Here is a 16,314-nt window from a genome sequence, read left to right on the forward strand (position 1 = left end):
AGGTAAATGGGTAGAGAACACAGTGTGACAGGAGACGGAAAAGGAAGGAAGATTCAAAAATCTTGCAAATACTTTTGTCAATTAATTTTCATTTTTTCTAAGTGCCTATGAAGAAAAGTGCTCTATAGGTTAGGAAATAACCATATCTTAGATTTCCTTACGTTTTTTTCTATCTTTAGGCCTCAGAAAAAAGAAAAATTTGCTGGGTGCAGTGGCTCACACCTGTAATCCCAGCACTTTGAGAGGCCAAGGCAGGCAGATGACCTCAGGTCAGGGGTTCAAGACCAGCCTGGCCAACATAGTAAAACCCTGTTTCTACTAAAAATACAAAAACTAGGGCTAGGCGTGGTGGCTCACACCTGTAATCCCAGCAGTTTGGGAGGCCGAGGCAGGTGGATCACGAGGTCAGGAGATCGAACCATCCTGGCTAACACGGTGAAACCCCATCTCTACTAAAAATACAAAAATTTAGCCGGCTGTGGTGGCACATGCCTGTAGTCCCAGCTACTCGGGAGGCTGAGGCAAGAGAATGGCCTGAACCCTGGAGGGAGCTTGCACTCCAGCCTGGATGACAGAGCAAGACTCTGTTCCAAAAAAAAAAAAAAAAGTAAAAAGAATAATTTTGGCAAAAATGTTTAAGTAAATATTTCATGAGCTCAACTTTTTCTTCAGTTACTAAGTTAATGTCCTTTAATTTTTTTCTATTATCAAAGCCATTTTAGAGACCAAAGACACAGACACCTATAGTCTCTGATAATAGATTTTCCAGTAAATAATGATCTGTATCTATATATTGGCAAACAAAAAGAATGACTATTATTAGGTTCATATTGCTTTCTTCGACATGAACCATAGTGTTGGATACCCAGTAGATGCCCAATAGATACACAAATTTAAGTTCCCAATATCAGTGAATCCATTAAAAAATAAAAGAGAGAGTCTTAACTGCCTTACCTTTGTAAAACACTACACTATGATCTGAGGGAGTTTAGAGATGGAGGAACACTTCAAGGAAGAGATTGTATGCTGTAAATGGCATTAAGAACTCCAAAATACTGATTTCAGTGCTGTTTCCTCCTCCCAATCCCTCCCAAATTAAATGATTAACAGTAATTATAAAAAGTAACAGTAAGTACAAATAATTTATTTAGTGGTTTTTGTTTCCAATAAAGAAATAACAATATAATTTACACTAAAATTTCTAGAAGACCCCAGAAGTAACAAAGGTGTGCTTACCTGTGAGGGTCCTTGGAACTTGGTATAATATATACACATTCCCTCTTGGTCAAAGTGCTTTCTATCCAGGATTTCTGGGACTAAAACAAAATGTTTTAAAGAATTGTTTATAAGTTAACCCACTAAATAAGAAGGAAACAATTTCATGATAAACACATAAACAGTTCTTTTTTTTTTTTGAGACAGAGTTTTGCTCTTGTTGCCCAGATTGGAGAGCAATGGTGTGATCTTGGCTCACCACAACCTGCGCCTCCCGGGTTCAAGTGATTCTCCTGCCTCAGCCTCCCGGGTAGCTGGGATTACAGGCATGCGCCACTACGACCTGATAATTTTGTATTTTTTTAGTAGAGATGGGGTTTCTCCATGTTGGTCAGGCTGGTCTCGAACGCCCGACCTCAGGTGATCTGCCTGCCTCGGCCTCCCAAAGTGGTGGGATTACAGGCGTGAGCCACCGTGCCCGGCCCATAAACACTTCTATACTACATAATTTTTTATTTACTTTTCACTACATACCATAGTCTGAGGATGGCAACCTAAAACGTCAGAATAATTCCATTTAAATCCCAAGTGACCTAGGTTATTAAATCAACAGTACTGTGTAGATACTATTGCCTCAAATAGTCAAACAGGAGGGAAGCTAAGTTTGAGATTCCCACTACGAACCAAAAACCTTAAGAGGGGCTGGTATTATTCTGGGATATGAGCCATTTAAAAGACAACTAGCTCGGCACAGTAGCTCACACCTGTAATCTCAACATTTTGGGAGCCAAGGTGAGAGGATCCTTTTAGACAGATTCAAGGCTACCCTGGAAAACATGGTGAAACGCCATCTCTACCAAAAGCTAAAAAATTAGCCAGGTGTGGTGATGTGCTCCTGTAGTCCCAGCTACTTGGAAGTCTGAGGCAGGAGGATCGCCTAAGCCGAGGAGGCTGAGGATGCAGTCAGCCATGACCAGGCCACTGCACTCCAGCCTGAGTGAAAGAGTGAGAGACCCTGTCTCAAAAAACAAAGCAAAAAAAACCTGAAAAAAAGACAATTAGAATTGATAGATTTGGCCGCATGCGGTGGCTCACACCTATAATCCCAACACTTTGGGAGGCTGAGGTGGGCGGATCACAAAGTCAGAAGACCAAGACCATCCTGGCCAACATGGTAAAACCCCGTCTCTACTAAAAATACAAAAATTAGCTGGGTGTGGTGGCGTGTGCCTGTAATCCCAGCTACTCCGGAGGCTGAGGCAGGAGAATCGCTTGAACCAGGGAGTGAACCAGGGAGTCGGAGGTTGCAGTGAGCCGAGATCGCGCCACTGCACTCCAGCCTGGCGACAGAGCAAGACTCCGTCTCAAAAAAAATAAAAAAAAAAGTGATAGATTGATAAAAAATAAAACCCAGCTACATTCCATTTCTAATATAAATACCTAAAGCATAAGGGCATGGAATGGTTAATGATACAGGAATAAAAAGACATAGAGCAAATCCTAATTAGAAGACAAATAGTGTCAGAAAAATGGGTGCAACACATCAATAGGGAGAGAGCAGGTTATTACAAACGTTAAATCTGCCAGATTGCTATTACAATCTTAAATATGATTAACCAAATAAAAGTTTCAAAATACATAAAGGGAAAAAATTAGTAGCATTAGACAAATCTAGGCTCACAGAAGATTAACACATTTCCCTCAATACTGAAAAGTCAATCAAACAAAACCTAACAGCAGAAGCCAGGCATGGTGGCTCACGCCTGTAACCCCAGCACTCTGGGAGGCAGGAAGATGGCTTGAGTCTGTGAGTTCAAGACCAGCTGGGTAACACAGTGAGACTCCATCTCTACAAAAAAATTAAACAGTCAGCCGGGTGTGGTGGTGCACACCTATAGTCAGTCCCAGCTACTCAGGGGGCTGAGGTGAGAGGATCACTTGAGCCTGGGAGGTCAAGGCTGCAGTAAGCCAAGATCACACCACTGCAATCCAGCCTCGTTGACAGAGCAAGACCCTGTCTTAAAAATAAATAAATAATCAGCAGAAATATTTAAAAGATTTTAACAACATGTTAACAAGCTTCATTTAATAAATATATGCATGTTTCTGTATATTAGAAACAGAAGATCCATTCATTCTTCTCAAGCACACATGAGGCATTTATAAAAATTAATCATGGGTCAGGTCCAGTGGCTCATACCTGCAATCCGACTACTTTGGGAGGCCTCATGGATCACCTGAGGCCAGGAGTTCGAGACCAGCCTAACCAACATGGTGAAACCCGTCTCTACTAAAAGTACAAAATAAGTGTGTGGTGGCACACATCTGTAATCCCAACTACTCAGGAGGCTGAGGCAGAACTGCTTGAACCCGGGAGGCAGAGATTGCAGTGAGCCAAGATCATGCCACTGCACTCCAGCCTGGGTGAAAAGAGTAAAATTCTGTCTAAAAAAAAAAAAAAATTGATCATGTGCTTGACCATAAAATAAGATTCAACAAATTTCAGACACTGGGTATCTGGCAGATCATACTCACTGATCACAATGCAATTAACGTAATGTAAATAAAAATTTTAAACCACCAACATTCAACACTTTATATAACTTGAGGATCCAATAAAAATTCATAATTAAAAATTTTAAATTCTTAGAAGTGAATAATAGTGAAAATTCTATGCATTTGAAAACCTGTACAATGCAGTCTAAATGGTGCATGTATAGGAAAATGTATAGGCTTAAGTGATTACATTTAAAAATGAAGGCTGGGCCAGGCACAGTGGATCACGCCTATAATCCCAGCACTTTGGGAGGCCGAGGTGGGCAGATCACTTAAGGTCAGGAGCTCAAGACCAGCCTGACCAACATGGTGAAAACCGTCTCTACTAAAATACAAAAATTAGCAGAGTGTTGTGGTGGGCACCTGTAATCCCAGCTACTCGAGAGACTGAGGCAGGAGAACTGCTTGAACGTGGAAGGCAGAGCTTGCAGTGAGCCCAGATCGTGTTACTGCACTCCAGCCTGGGCAACAGAGCGAGACTCTCTCTCAAAAAATAATAATTAAAAAAAAAGGCTGAAAATTAATGAGCTAACTCTCGGACTTTAAAAACATATTGAAAGAATAAAGTCAAAGGAAAGAAATAAAATTAAAGAAAAAAATCAGTAAAACAGATTTTAATAAAACAGCAAGATAAGCAAAAGTTAAAAGTTGGTTCTTAGGTTAACAAAATTGGTAAACCTTTATCAAGACTGAACAAGAAGCCAGGCAGATCACTTGAGTCCAGGAGTTTGAGACCAGCCTGGGCAACATGGCAAAACCCCATCTCTACGAAAAACACAAAAAATTAGCCAAGCATGTGATGGCACGTGCCTGTAGACCCAGCTACTTAGGAGGCTGAAGCCAGAGGATCATCTGAACCCAGGGAGCTCGAGGCTGCAGCGAGCTGTGATCATGCCACCGTACTCCAGCCTGGGTGACAGAATGAGAGAAGGGAGAAGAAGGTAGAAGGGAGAAAGAAGAGGAGGAAGAGGAAGAAGAGGAAGAAGAAAACGAAGAGGAAGAGGAAAAAGAAAAAGAGGCCGGGTGCAGTGGCTTATACCTGTAATCCCAGCACTTTGGGAGGCTGAGGCGGGCAGATCACCTGACGTTGGGAGTTCGAGACCAGCCTGACCAACATGGAGAAACCTGTCTCTACTAAAAATACAAAATTAGCCAGGCATGGTGGCGCATGCCTATAATCCCAGCTACTTGGAAGGCTGAGGCAGGAGAATTGCTTGAACCTGGGAAGCAGAAGTTATGGTGAGCCGAGATTGTGCCGTTGCACTCCAGCCTGGGCAACAAGAGCAAAAACTGTCTCCAAAAAAAAAAAGAAGAGGCGGTGGAGGTGGCAGCACAAGTAATAGTAAGACTGAAAAGATACAAGGTAATTGAAAGATAAAATAGAAAATAACAGGCTGTTCTGCCTCTGGAGTAGCCATTCTTCTGTTTCTTTACTTTCCTAATAAACTTGCTTTTACTTTACTGTATGGATTCGCCTCAAATTCTGTCTTGCACAAGATCCAGGAACCTGTTCCTGGGGTCTGGATCAGGACCCCTTTCTGGTAACATCTTTCTGGCAAACCATAAAGGGATGATACTGAGGAGACCCCCAACCCAAAGGAAATACACTGCAGCATTGATTGGCTGACTCTGGGGGTGTCTAATGGCAGTTATGGGGAAATACACAGCTCTCTGCATGTCTGGATCAGAGAAACATGCTCTTGGCCCCCTAGAAGCTGTGCCTGATTACTAGGCCCTAGAAACTGAACGCTTTCCTCGCCCTGTTCCTCCAAGGGCTCTACCTTGAAGCCAGTAATCCAATTAAGAAATTGGCAAATGAAAGACCTTACAACTGATGGATCTCCCGCCTATGTATTTATATGTGTTGTGTGTGTATGATATGAAAGAGCTTTGATTAACTGGTTTAAAAATAAGAGCTTCTGGCCGGGCACAGTGGTTCATGCCTGTAATCCCAGCACTTTGGGAGGCCAAGGTGGGTGGATCACTTGAGGCCAGGAGTTTTGAGACCAGCCTGGCCGACATGTAAAACCCCACCTCTACTAAAAATACAAAAAATTAGCTGGGAATGGTGCCCTGCACCTGTAATCCCAGCTGCTAGGGAAGCTGCGGCAGGAGAATCGCTTGAACCCAGGAGGTGGAGGTAACAGTGAGCCAAGATTGTGCCACTGCACTCCAGCCTGGGCAACGGAAGGAGACTCCGTCCCCCTCCAAAAAAACATATTTAAATAAGAAATAATAAAATAAAATTGGATCAATTTGTCTATAAGGTTTTATTAAGAACTGGGTTTCACATATCAATAATGCACTAGTCCAACAGTGAAATTTGGCTTATTGACATAAAAATCATACAGGAAGCATTGCCAAATATGAAATGGTGTTTGGCTTTCTTTGGGTTGCATTTGTATAAATATGTTATTGGTATGTGTTCCAAAATTATGAAAAGCTCCTATAATTCTGATATGATTCAATGTACCTTATCAGCAGTAATTATGATTATTATGTTAAATTATTGTGTGCCACAAAGGTAACCAAAATTCTTTGTCAATTGTGTCTTTGACTATGGCTGTCCTAAGACTTTTTGTCATCAACATACAACTGTTGTCATGTTTTGATCCTCTTCGAAAGGTGGTTTATAATTAGCTATAGGACTTTCACAGGTGCTCTTAAATGCAGGTTTCTGATAACTTTGGAGACTCTAACATTAGAATAAAGGAAAAAACATTCAGGACTGTCATGGAGGGCTGGAATGTTCACGTGTATCAAACAGGAGTTAACTTCATGGACTGAATTAATGTAAGACTCATCTTTTTTACTTTTTTGCTTAAAACGTCGCTGATCCTTTATTTTGTTTTGCAGAGTCAAGGATTTGAGCTATTGACAGCTATTAACAATTGAGTAAAGTATACTCCTGTGGACAAAATTTGGAGCATTTTTCTCTCTACCCCATTTCTCAATTTGGAGATTATTTATGAGTACTCTTAACTTATGGCAATAGATTTGTTTTTGTTTTTTGTTTTTTGAGACAGAGTTTTGCTCTGTTGCCCAGGCTGGAGGGCAGTGGCATGATCTCAGCTTACTGCTAACTCTGCCTCCTGGGTCCAAGTAATTCTCCTGCCTCAGCCTCCCAAGTAGCTGGGATTACAGGTGCCCGCCACCACACCAAGCTACTTTTTGTATTTTTAGTAGAAACGGGTTTTCACTATGTTGGCCAGGCTGGTCTCAAACTCCTGACATCAAGTGATCCACCTGCCCCAGCCTCCCAAAGTGCTGGGATTACAGACATGAGCCACCATGCCTGGCCTACAATAGATATTTGTATAAGTGCAGTAAGAATCGGTTTTCTCTTGTGACAGGACACAATTGGAGAAACTGGTTATTTTACCAAGGCTTTGACTGGAATGATGTGCTCTCCTTAAAGGAATCAAACTTGACTTGTAGAGCCAATTAAAAGCCGCTTGGGAAAACTGGCCTCATATCTTGTCTACGCAGTCCCTGTACAGGGTTCCTGACCTGTGATAAGTAAAGAATGTCACTTTTTGACAGGCCCAGGAGCCCCAAGTTATCTTGGGACCTCAAGAAGAGAGAAATTTACCCAATACATAAAGGTATTTCAGGGTACAAACCCACAGCTGAGGTCAGGCGCAGTGGCTCATGGCTGAGCGCGGTGGCTCACGCCTGTAATCACAACACATTGGGAGGCTGAGGTAGGTGGATCACCTGAGGTCTGGAGTTCGAGACCAGCCTGGCCAACACCTCATCTCTACTAAAAATACAAAAAATTAGCCAGGCGTGGTGGTGTGTGCCTGTAATTCCAACTACACAGGAAGCTGAGGCAGGAGAACCACTTGAACTCAGGAGATGGAGGCTGCAGTGAGCTGAGGTCATGCCAGTGCACTCCAGCCTGGGCAACAGAGTGAGACTCTGTCTCAAAAAGAAAAGGAAAAAAAAAAATCCATGCTGGGCTCGGCTTTAAAAGTCTTATCAGAGATTCCTTATGGAACAGAGTTCCATCAAAGCCAATTTTGAAAGCCTATATAATTATTTTTGCTGCACTTTACACAAATAATCTGGCCAAGTATAACAAAGCAAATCGGTCATACTATAACTTGTCTTTAGTAAAAATGGGACACTGGAGTGAGAAAAAATTGTGTTTCAAGAACTATGGTATACCTGTCAGTAGATTCTAGTCTCATCAGTTGTTTGAGTTTTTTTCCTGCAATTTAGGCTGACCTTGCTTTCTCCTGTGAACCAATCAGTGATCTCTGACTGAAGTCCAGGAAAAAAAAAGGGATGGCTAATGTAAAAATCTGGATCAATATTCTAATTCTGGGCACATAATACAATCAGCGATCCCTTATCAGCATGGTTCCAACAGTTGCCAGTTCATGGAAAGCCTTCTAATTTAGTTTACTTGGGACAGTTTTACTTATTTTGCTTTACTGTTATGGAATATATTGCTGTTGTACTCTTTGTATAGGAATGCAGGATAAGCTTACTGAATGTTTTATTAAACACTTATTAATCTTTCAGATATCATGTTTTGTCAGAACTCAGAGTTATGGATGGCCCTCAGCAAACTGATGTGTTGTGAATGAGCGCCTCTCTATCACGGACACAAGAGACCTTAATAGTTAGGCAGGAATATCATCACCCCATTCAGCAAGAAGAGGTTACAAAAGGTGTATCTTCATCCCTCTACAACCCTTAGGATAAAGGATTCTCTTATAAAAGAAAGGGGGAAACGTCAGAGGTGTTTAAACCGGAGTGACTCCATCTTGAATAGGGGCTGAGTAAAATAAGGCTGAGACCTGCTGGGCTGCATTCCCAGTAGGTTAGGTATTCTAAGTCACAGGATGAGATGGGAGTCCAACATAAGATATAGGCCATGAAGACTTTGCTGATAAAACAGGTTGCACTAAAAAAGCTAGCCAAAACCCACCAAAACCAAGATGGCAACAGAGTAGACCTCTTCCTCACTGCTCATTATATGCTAAGTATAATGTATCACCATACTAAAAGACACTCTAACCAGCACCATGACAGTTTACAGATGCCATGGCAACATTCAGAAGTTACCCTATATAGTCTAAAAAGAGGAGGAACCCTCAGTTCTGGGAACTGCCCACCCCTTTCCCAGAAAATTCATTAATAATCCACTCCTTGCTTAGCATACAATCAGGAAATAACCATAAAAGTGGGCAACCAGCAGCCCTCAGGACTGCTCAACCTATGGGGTAACCATTCTTTTGTTTATTTACTTTCCTAATAAACTTGCCTTCACTTTACTGTAAAAAAAAGAAAAAGAAAAAGAAAAAGAAAAGCAAGAAAATAATAAGAGGATACAATCAACAACTCTGTGCCAAAACGTGTCAAAACATATTAAGTAGGCCAGGTGCAGTAGCTCTTGCCTGTAATCTTAGCAGTTTGGGAGGCCAATGGGGGCAGATTGCTGGAGCTCAGGAATTTGAGACCAGATAAAAGGGGGCTACTATACATTGTGGAATGGCTAAATCGAGCTAATTATCATATACATTGCCTCACATACTATTTTTTTGTGGTGAGACCACTTAAAATATACTCTTAGTATTTTTCAAAAATACATTGTTATTTACTGTAGTCACCATGTTGTACAGGAAGATTTCTTGAAATTATTCTTCCTAACTGAAATTTTGCATCCTTTGACCAACATTTCCCCAGCAATCCCCACCCAAGTCCCTGATAACCACCATTCTACTCTCCACCCAGAAATTGAACTTTTATCAGTTCAATTTTTTAGATTCTACACAGAAGTGAGACCATGTAGTATCTTGTCTTTCTGTTCCTGGCTTATTTCACTTAACATAATGTCCTCCAGGCCCATCCAGGTCACGAAAAACAGAATTTCCTTCTTTAAGATTGAATGATATTCTTTGGGCATACTGTCATGTGCCACATAACAACACTGAGGTCAATGATGGACCGCATATTTAACAGTGGTCCCATAAGATTATAATGGAGCTGAAAAATTCCTATTGCAGGCTGGGTGCAATGGCTCACACCTGTAATCCCAGCACCTTGCCATGGGAGGAGGAGATGAGAGGACTGCTTCAGGCCAGGAGTTCAAGACCAACCTGGGCAGCATAATGAGATCCTGTCTCTACAAAAAAGTTTTTTTTAATTAGCCAGGCATGTTGGTGCCTGCCTATAGTCCCAGCTACCTGGGAGGCTAAGGTGGGAGGATCATTTGAGCCCACGAGTTTGAGGAAGGTTCATCTGAGCCCAGGAGTTTGAGGTTAAAGTAAGCTATGATCACGCCACTACACTCCAGCCTGGGTGAGAGAACTTGTCTCGAAAAAAAAAAATTCCTATGGCCTACTAACATCGTAGCCATCATAAGTTCATAGCACCAGGACTACTTGGGTATTTGTTTTGATATTGGTGTAAACAAACCTGCACTGCCAGTTACATAGAAGTATGGCATATACAACTGTGTACAGTACATAATACTTTGTAATAATAAATGACCATGTTACTGATTTATGTATTTACTAGACTACGCTTTTTATGGTTAGAGTGTACTCCTACCTATTTTTGTTTGGTTGGTTTTTGTTTTTGTTTTTTGAGACGGAGTCTCACTGTCGCCCAGGCTGGAGTGCAGTGGCATGATCTTGGCTCACTGCAAGCTCACCTCCCGGGTTCACGCCATTCTCCTGCCTCAGCCTCCTGAGCAGCTGGGACTACAGGCAACCACCACCACACCCGGCTAATTTTTTGTATTTTTAGTAGAGACATTTTCACCATGTTAGCCAGGATGGTCTCGATCTCCTGACCTCGTGATCCACCCACCTTGGCCTCCCAAAGTGCTAGGATTACAGGCGTGAGCCACCTCGCCCGGCCACTCCTACCTATTTTTTTTTTTAACTGTAAAACAGCCTCAGGCAGGTCCTTCAGGAAGTATTCCAGAAAGCACTGTTATCATAGAAAATGACAACTCCATGCATGTTATTGTCCCTCAAAACCTTCCATGAGACAAGATGAGAGGTGGAAGACAATTCTACTGATGATCCTGACCCCGTGTAGGCCTAGGCTAACGTGTATATTTGTGTCTTAGGTTTGAACAAAAAGTTTAAAAAGTAAAATAATTTTAAAATGTTGAAACAGAAAAAAGTAGCCAGGCGCGGTGGCTCACGCCTGTAACCCCAGCACTTTGGGAGGCTGAGGCAGGCGGATCATCTGAGGTCACGAGTTCGAGACCAGCCTGATCAATGTGGTGAAACCCCATCACTACTAAAAATATAAAAATTAGCTGGGTGTGGTGGCGATGTCTCTCATCACAGCTACTCAGGAAGCTGAGGCAGGAGAATCGCTTGAACCAGGGAAGCGGAGGTTGCAGTGAGCCACTGCACTCCAGCCGGGGTGACACAGTGAGACTCCGTCTCAAAAAAAAAAAAAAAAAAAGCTTATAGAATAAGTATATAAAGAAAATGTTTTTGTGCAGCTATACAATGTGTTTTATACAAAGTGTTATTACAAGAGTCAAAAAGTTTTAAAATGTTTACAAGTCTGTTAAATTAAAAAGTTACAGTAAGCTAGCGTTAATTTATTATTGAATAAAAAAATACTTTTTATAAATTTAGTGTAGGCTAGGTGTACAGTGTTTATCAAGTCTACATAAGTGTAATGCCCTAGGCCTTCACATTCACTCACCACTCACTCACTGACTCGCCCAGAACAACTTCCAGGTCCACAAGCTCCATTCACAGTAAATGCCTTATACACCTATACTATTTTTTATTTTTATTGTTTTTTACTTATTTCCATAGGTTATTGGAAACAGGTAGTGTTTAGTTACATAAGTTAGTTCTTTAGTGGTGACTTGTGAGATTTTGGTGCACCCATTGCCCGACCGGTACACACTGCACCCTATTTGTAGTCTTTTATCCCTGACCCCCTTCCCACCCTTTCTCCCTGAGTCCCCAAAGTCCATTGTGTCATTCTTATGCCTTTGCGTCCTCATAGCTCAGTTCCCACTTAGGAATGGGAACATATGATGTTTGGTTTTCCATTCCTGAGTTACTTCACTTAGAATTAAGAGTCTCCAATCTCATCCAGGTCACTGTGAATGCCATTAATTCATTCCTTTTTATGGCTGAGAAGTATGCCCTCGTATATATATATACCACAGTTTCTTTATCCACTCGTTGACTTGATGGGCATTTGAGTTGGTTCCACATTTTTGCAATTATAAATTATGCTGCTATAAACATGCGTATGCAAGTATCTTTTTCTTATAATGACTTATTTTCCTCTGGTAGATACCCAGTAGTGGGACTGCTGCATCAAATGGTATCCTAAAGAATCTCCACATTGTTTCCCATAGTGGTTGTACTAGTTTACATTCCTACCAGCAGTGTAGAAGTGTTCCCTGTTTACCACATCCACATAAATGTCTATTATTTGTTGTTTTTTGTATTATGGCCATTCTTGCTGGAATAAGGTGGTATTATTGCATTCTGGTTTCCTGTTTTGTTTCTTGAGATGGAGTTTTACTCTGTCGCCCAGGCTGGAGGGCAATGGCATGATCTCGGCTCACTGCAACCTCCACCTCCCAGGTTCAAGCGATTCTCCTGTCTCAGCCTCTGGAGTAGCTGAGATAACAGGTACTTGCCACCACGCCCAGCTAATTTTTGTATTTTTAGTAGAGATGGGGTTTCACCATGTTGACCAGGCTGGTCTCAAACCCCTGACCTCAAGTGATCCACCTGCCTCGGCCTCCCAAAGTGCTAGGATTACAGGCGTGAGCCACCATGCCCAGAAGCCCAGCTAATTTTTGTATTTTTAGTAGAGATGAGGTTTCACCACGTTGGTCAGGCTTTTCTTGAACTCCTGATCTCAGGTGATCCACCCGCCTCAGCCTCCCAAAGTGCTGGGATTACAGGTGTGAGCCGTGGCGCCCAGCCAGTGCCTGGTTTCTAATAAATTTCTGATGTCACAATGTATATGTTTTTGTACTGTGTATCCCTTAACAAATTATTGTTGCTATTATTTTTTTTAATGGTTTTTGTCTTTTAACCTTCATACTAAAAATACAAATGATTTGCATACCACCATTATGGTATTAGAGTATTCTAAATTAACTCTATTTACATTTACCAGTAAGTTTTATACTTTTCATATTCTTTTTGTTACTAATTAGCAACCTTGTCTTTCAGCTTGAAGAAATTCTGTTAGCATTTCTTGTAACACAGGTCTAGTCTCTGAGCTTTTGTCTGGGAAAATCTTCATCTCTCCTTCATTTCTAAAGGAGAGCTGTGCCAGGTACAGTATTCTTGGATAATGGGTTTGTTTTTGTTTTTTTGTTCTTCAACACTTCGAATATATCATCCCCTCTACTACATCCCATAGTTTTGGGTTTTTTCCAAGAGCTGGAAACCAGAGTTGTTTCTCATTGGCAAATCCACCCAAAACTTTAGCAAACAATTTGCTAAAAGTCACTTAAATTGTGTCACTCCCATACTCACAGATTTTTACTAAATTTTATGCCTACAGGGACACATAATGACATTAGCATGTTTCAAGAAAATCTCCTGGCTGGGCATGGTGGCTCATGCCTGTTATCCCAACACTTTGGGAAGCCGAGGCAGGTGGATCACCTGAGGTCAGGAGTTTGAGACCAGCCTGGCCAACATGGTGAAACCCAGTCTCTACTAAAAATATAAAAATTAGCTGGGCATGGTGGCGGGCACCTGTAACCTCAGCTACTCAGAAGGCTGAGGCAGGAGAATCCATTGAACCCAGGACACAGAGGTTGCAGTGAGCCAAGATCACGCCATTGCACTCCAACCCAGGCGACAAGAGCAAAATTCCATTTCAAAAAAAAAAAAAAAAGAAAATCTCCTACAGCTTTCCCTACCTCATTCACCAATTTTGTTTATTTCAAAAACTTACTACCTCTCATTCTGTTTATGTAACAGCCAAATGTACATACATTCTTCCCACACGTAGCATTCTCATCATTTATGGCCTTCACTTGTTACACAGGAATCGGCTTCACAAACCCAATATTCACATACCCCAGCTGAAAGTTGTAAATATCACCTAATGATAAAAAAATAGTTTTTATAGTTTTTGAAATTCTAAGTTTCTGCTCTGCCATCAGTTACCCAATCAAATGTGCCCTGGTTATAAATACATATAAAAATTCCTAGTTTTATACACTTTGCTTTTTAATTTTGCTAGGTTGCACTACCAGATTTTACCAAGAGGTGGCAAACTACAAACACAAATCTGAAAATTCCTAAATTTGTATGTTCCAAGTAATGTAAAAAGTAACTATATCCACAGAATGCTAGTAGAGCAGGGAATCTTAAAGATCAGTTGGTGATCTTCAGTGGTTAAATAGTACAGATTCTGGAATCAGACTGATCTGAGTTAGGATCCCAGCTCTGCTGTTTACTATGTGTGCAACCTTGTGCAAGTTTCAGAGCCTCTTTTTGCTTCCTTACCTGTAAAATAGGATAACAACAGTACTTACCTCACAATATTACTCTGATGATTAAACAAAATGATCCATGTAAGTTGTTTTAGCACAATGCATGGCACATAGTCAAATTTCAACTATGATGGTGATCACTTCAAAACTCCTTAAATTATAAATTCTTATACCAGTCTACCAGCAATAAGGGACACGTATTACAAATAAACCTAAGCACATCTTACTCTCTAAACAAATCACTACCAGCACATCCTTCCTGCCTAGATGCTGCCAGCAAAAATTTGGGGAAAAAATTAAAGATTCCTAAAAAATTCTGCTGTTAAGGTAACATGTGGAAATCAAATTTTTTTTTTAACAAATACATTCTATGATTATATATATTAAAATTAGAAAATTCTAGCTATGGAGAAGTAGGTCCTATTAGGCTAACCATCCCTCAGATAACCACCATAAATTCTGGACAAAAGATAAAAAAGAGGCTAGACATAGTGGCTCACACCTGTAATCCTAGCACTTTGGGAGGCCAAGATGGGAGGACTGCTTGAGGCCAGGAGTTTGAGACCAGCCTGGTCAACACAGCGAGACCTCATCTCTATCGTTTAAATTTTTTTTTTAATAAAAAGATAAAAAAGACTTGAGGACACTGAAAGCAAGCAGAAACTAGACGGAGTCTATACTTAGAATAAAGGAATGGTATTGAGTGAGTTTCCCAATTTTTAAGGCTTTTTGCCTGAAAACAGTCCCCATCCTATGCCTAGTGAACAGCTAAATATCAATAGAAATCCCACAGTCTTACTGACTTATAGAACCAGAATACCCAGTTCAAGGTGAAAACAGCAGCTGGAAAGTGATGGGAAAGTTTCCGCAAGAGTTGAGAAAAGGAATCCTAAATACTTCATATTAATTCTACACAAATCTCTCACTGACCCATGAAGATCGTACACATGGGGCAGCCTCCAGGCAGCCCAGCTAAATAAAATAACCGAGCAGATATTCCTGCTGCCCATTGTAGGAGAGACAGTTTGGAGTTTGAGTACAATGAAGTTAATCAACAACTGTCTTAGTCGGCTTGGGATGCCACAACCAATACCACACAGACTTGGTGGGATAACAACTGAAATAAATTTTCTCACAGTTCTGGAGACTGAAAGTTCAGGATCAAGATTCCAGGAGGGCCAGTGTCTGATGAAGGCTCTCAGACAGCTGCCTCCTCACTGTGTCTTCACACAGTGAAGAGGGAGTGAATAAGCTCTCTGGTATCTCTTCTTCTAAGGACATAAATCCTATCAGACCCAGGGCCCCACCCTCATGACCTCATCTACCCCTGATTACCTCCATCTCCCAAAGTTCTCATCTCCAAATACCATCACACTGGAGGTTAGGGCTTCAAGATATGAATTCTCAGGGAGCGAGGGAGATCACATTCAGTACATAACAACAACAACAACACACACACACACACAGAGCACAGGATTAAAAGAGAACCCAGAGGCTGGGCGTGGTGGCTCACACCTATAATCCCAGCACTTTGGGAGGCCAAGGCAGGCGGATCGCAAGGTCAGAAGTTTGAGACCAGCCTGACCAACATGGTGAAACCCCATCCCTACTAAAAACACAAAAATTAGCCGGGTGTGGTGTCACGCGCCTGTAATCCCGGCTACTCAGGAGGCTGAGGCAGAAGAATTGCTTGAATCCGGGAGACAGAGGTTGCAGTGAGCTGAGATCACGCCACTGCACTCCAGCCTGGGCAACAGAACAAGACTCCATATCAAAAAAAAAAAAAAAAGGTAACCCAGAGCCTCTACTAAGTAACAATCCCAATGTCCAATATACACTTCAAAATGACTAGATATGGTAATGGACAGGAAAATGTGACCCATATTCAAAAGAACGGTAATCAAATTAAAAGAAATTGCCTACTAATAAAGTTCATGTGCTCAAGAAAAGAAAGTTAAATGACACTAAAGACCTAGAAATTGGCTGGGCGCAGTGGCTCATGCCTATAATCCCAGCACTCTGGGAGGCCGAGGCGGGCGGATCATGAGGTCAGGAGATTGAGACCAGTCTGA

General features: G+C 41.5%; 1 protein-coding gene across 13 annotated transcripts in view; it reads right to left on the reverse strand.

Annotated features, from left to right (window-relative positions):
* The window catches only part of TRPM7 (transient receptor potential cation channel subfamily M member 7), a 129,294-nt gene that overhangs the window by 101,288 nt on the left and 11,692 nt on the right, over positions 1-16,314 (reverse strand). For all 13 annotated transcript variants that reach the window (XR_010109912.1, XR_008621243.2, XR_008621244.2 and 10 more), the window contains exon 2: positions 1,237-1,316. Coding sequence is in view for 9 of the 13 variants with exons in the window: in XM_063596639.1 (XP_063452709.1) it covers positions 1,237-1,316 (80 nt within the window). In the remaining 4 variants the exon portion in view is untranslated. The remainder of the gene's footprint in view (positions 1-1,236; positions 1,317-16,314) is intronic.

Source organism: Pan paniscus, chromosome 16 (assembly GCF_029289425.2).
Source record: "Pan paniscus chromosome 16, NHGRI_mPanPan1-v2.0_pri, whole genome shotgun sequence".
Lineage (NCBI taxonomy): Eukaryota > Metazoa > Chordata > Mammalia > Primates > Hominidae > Pan > Pan paniscus.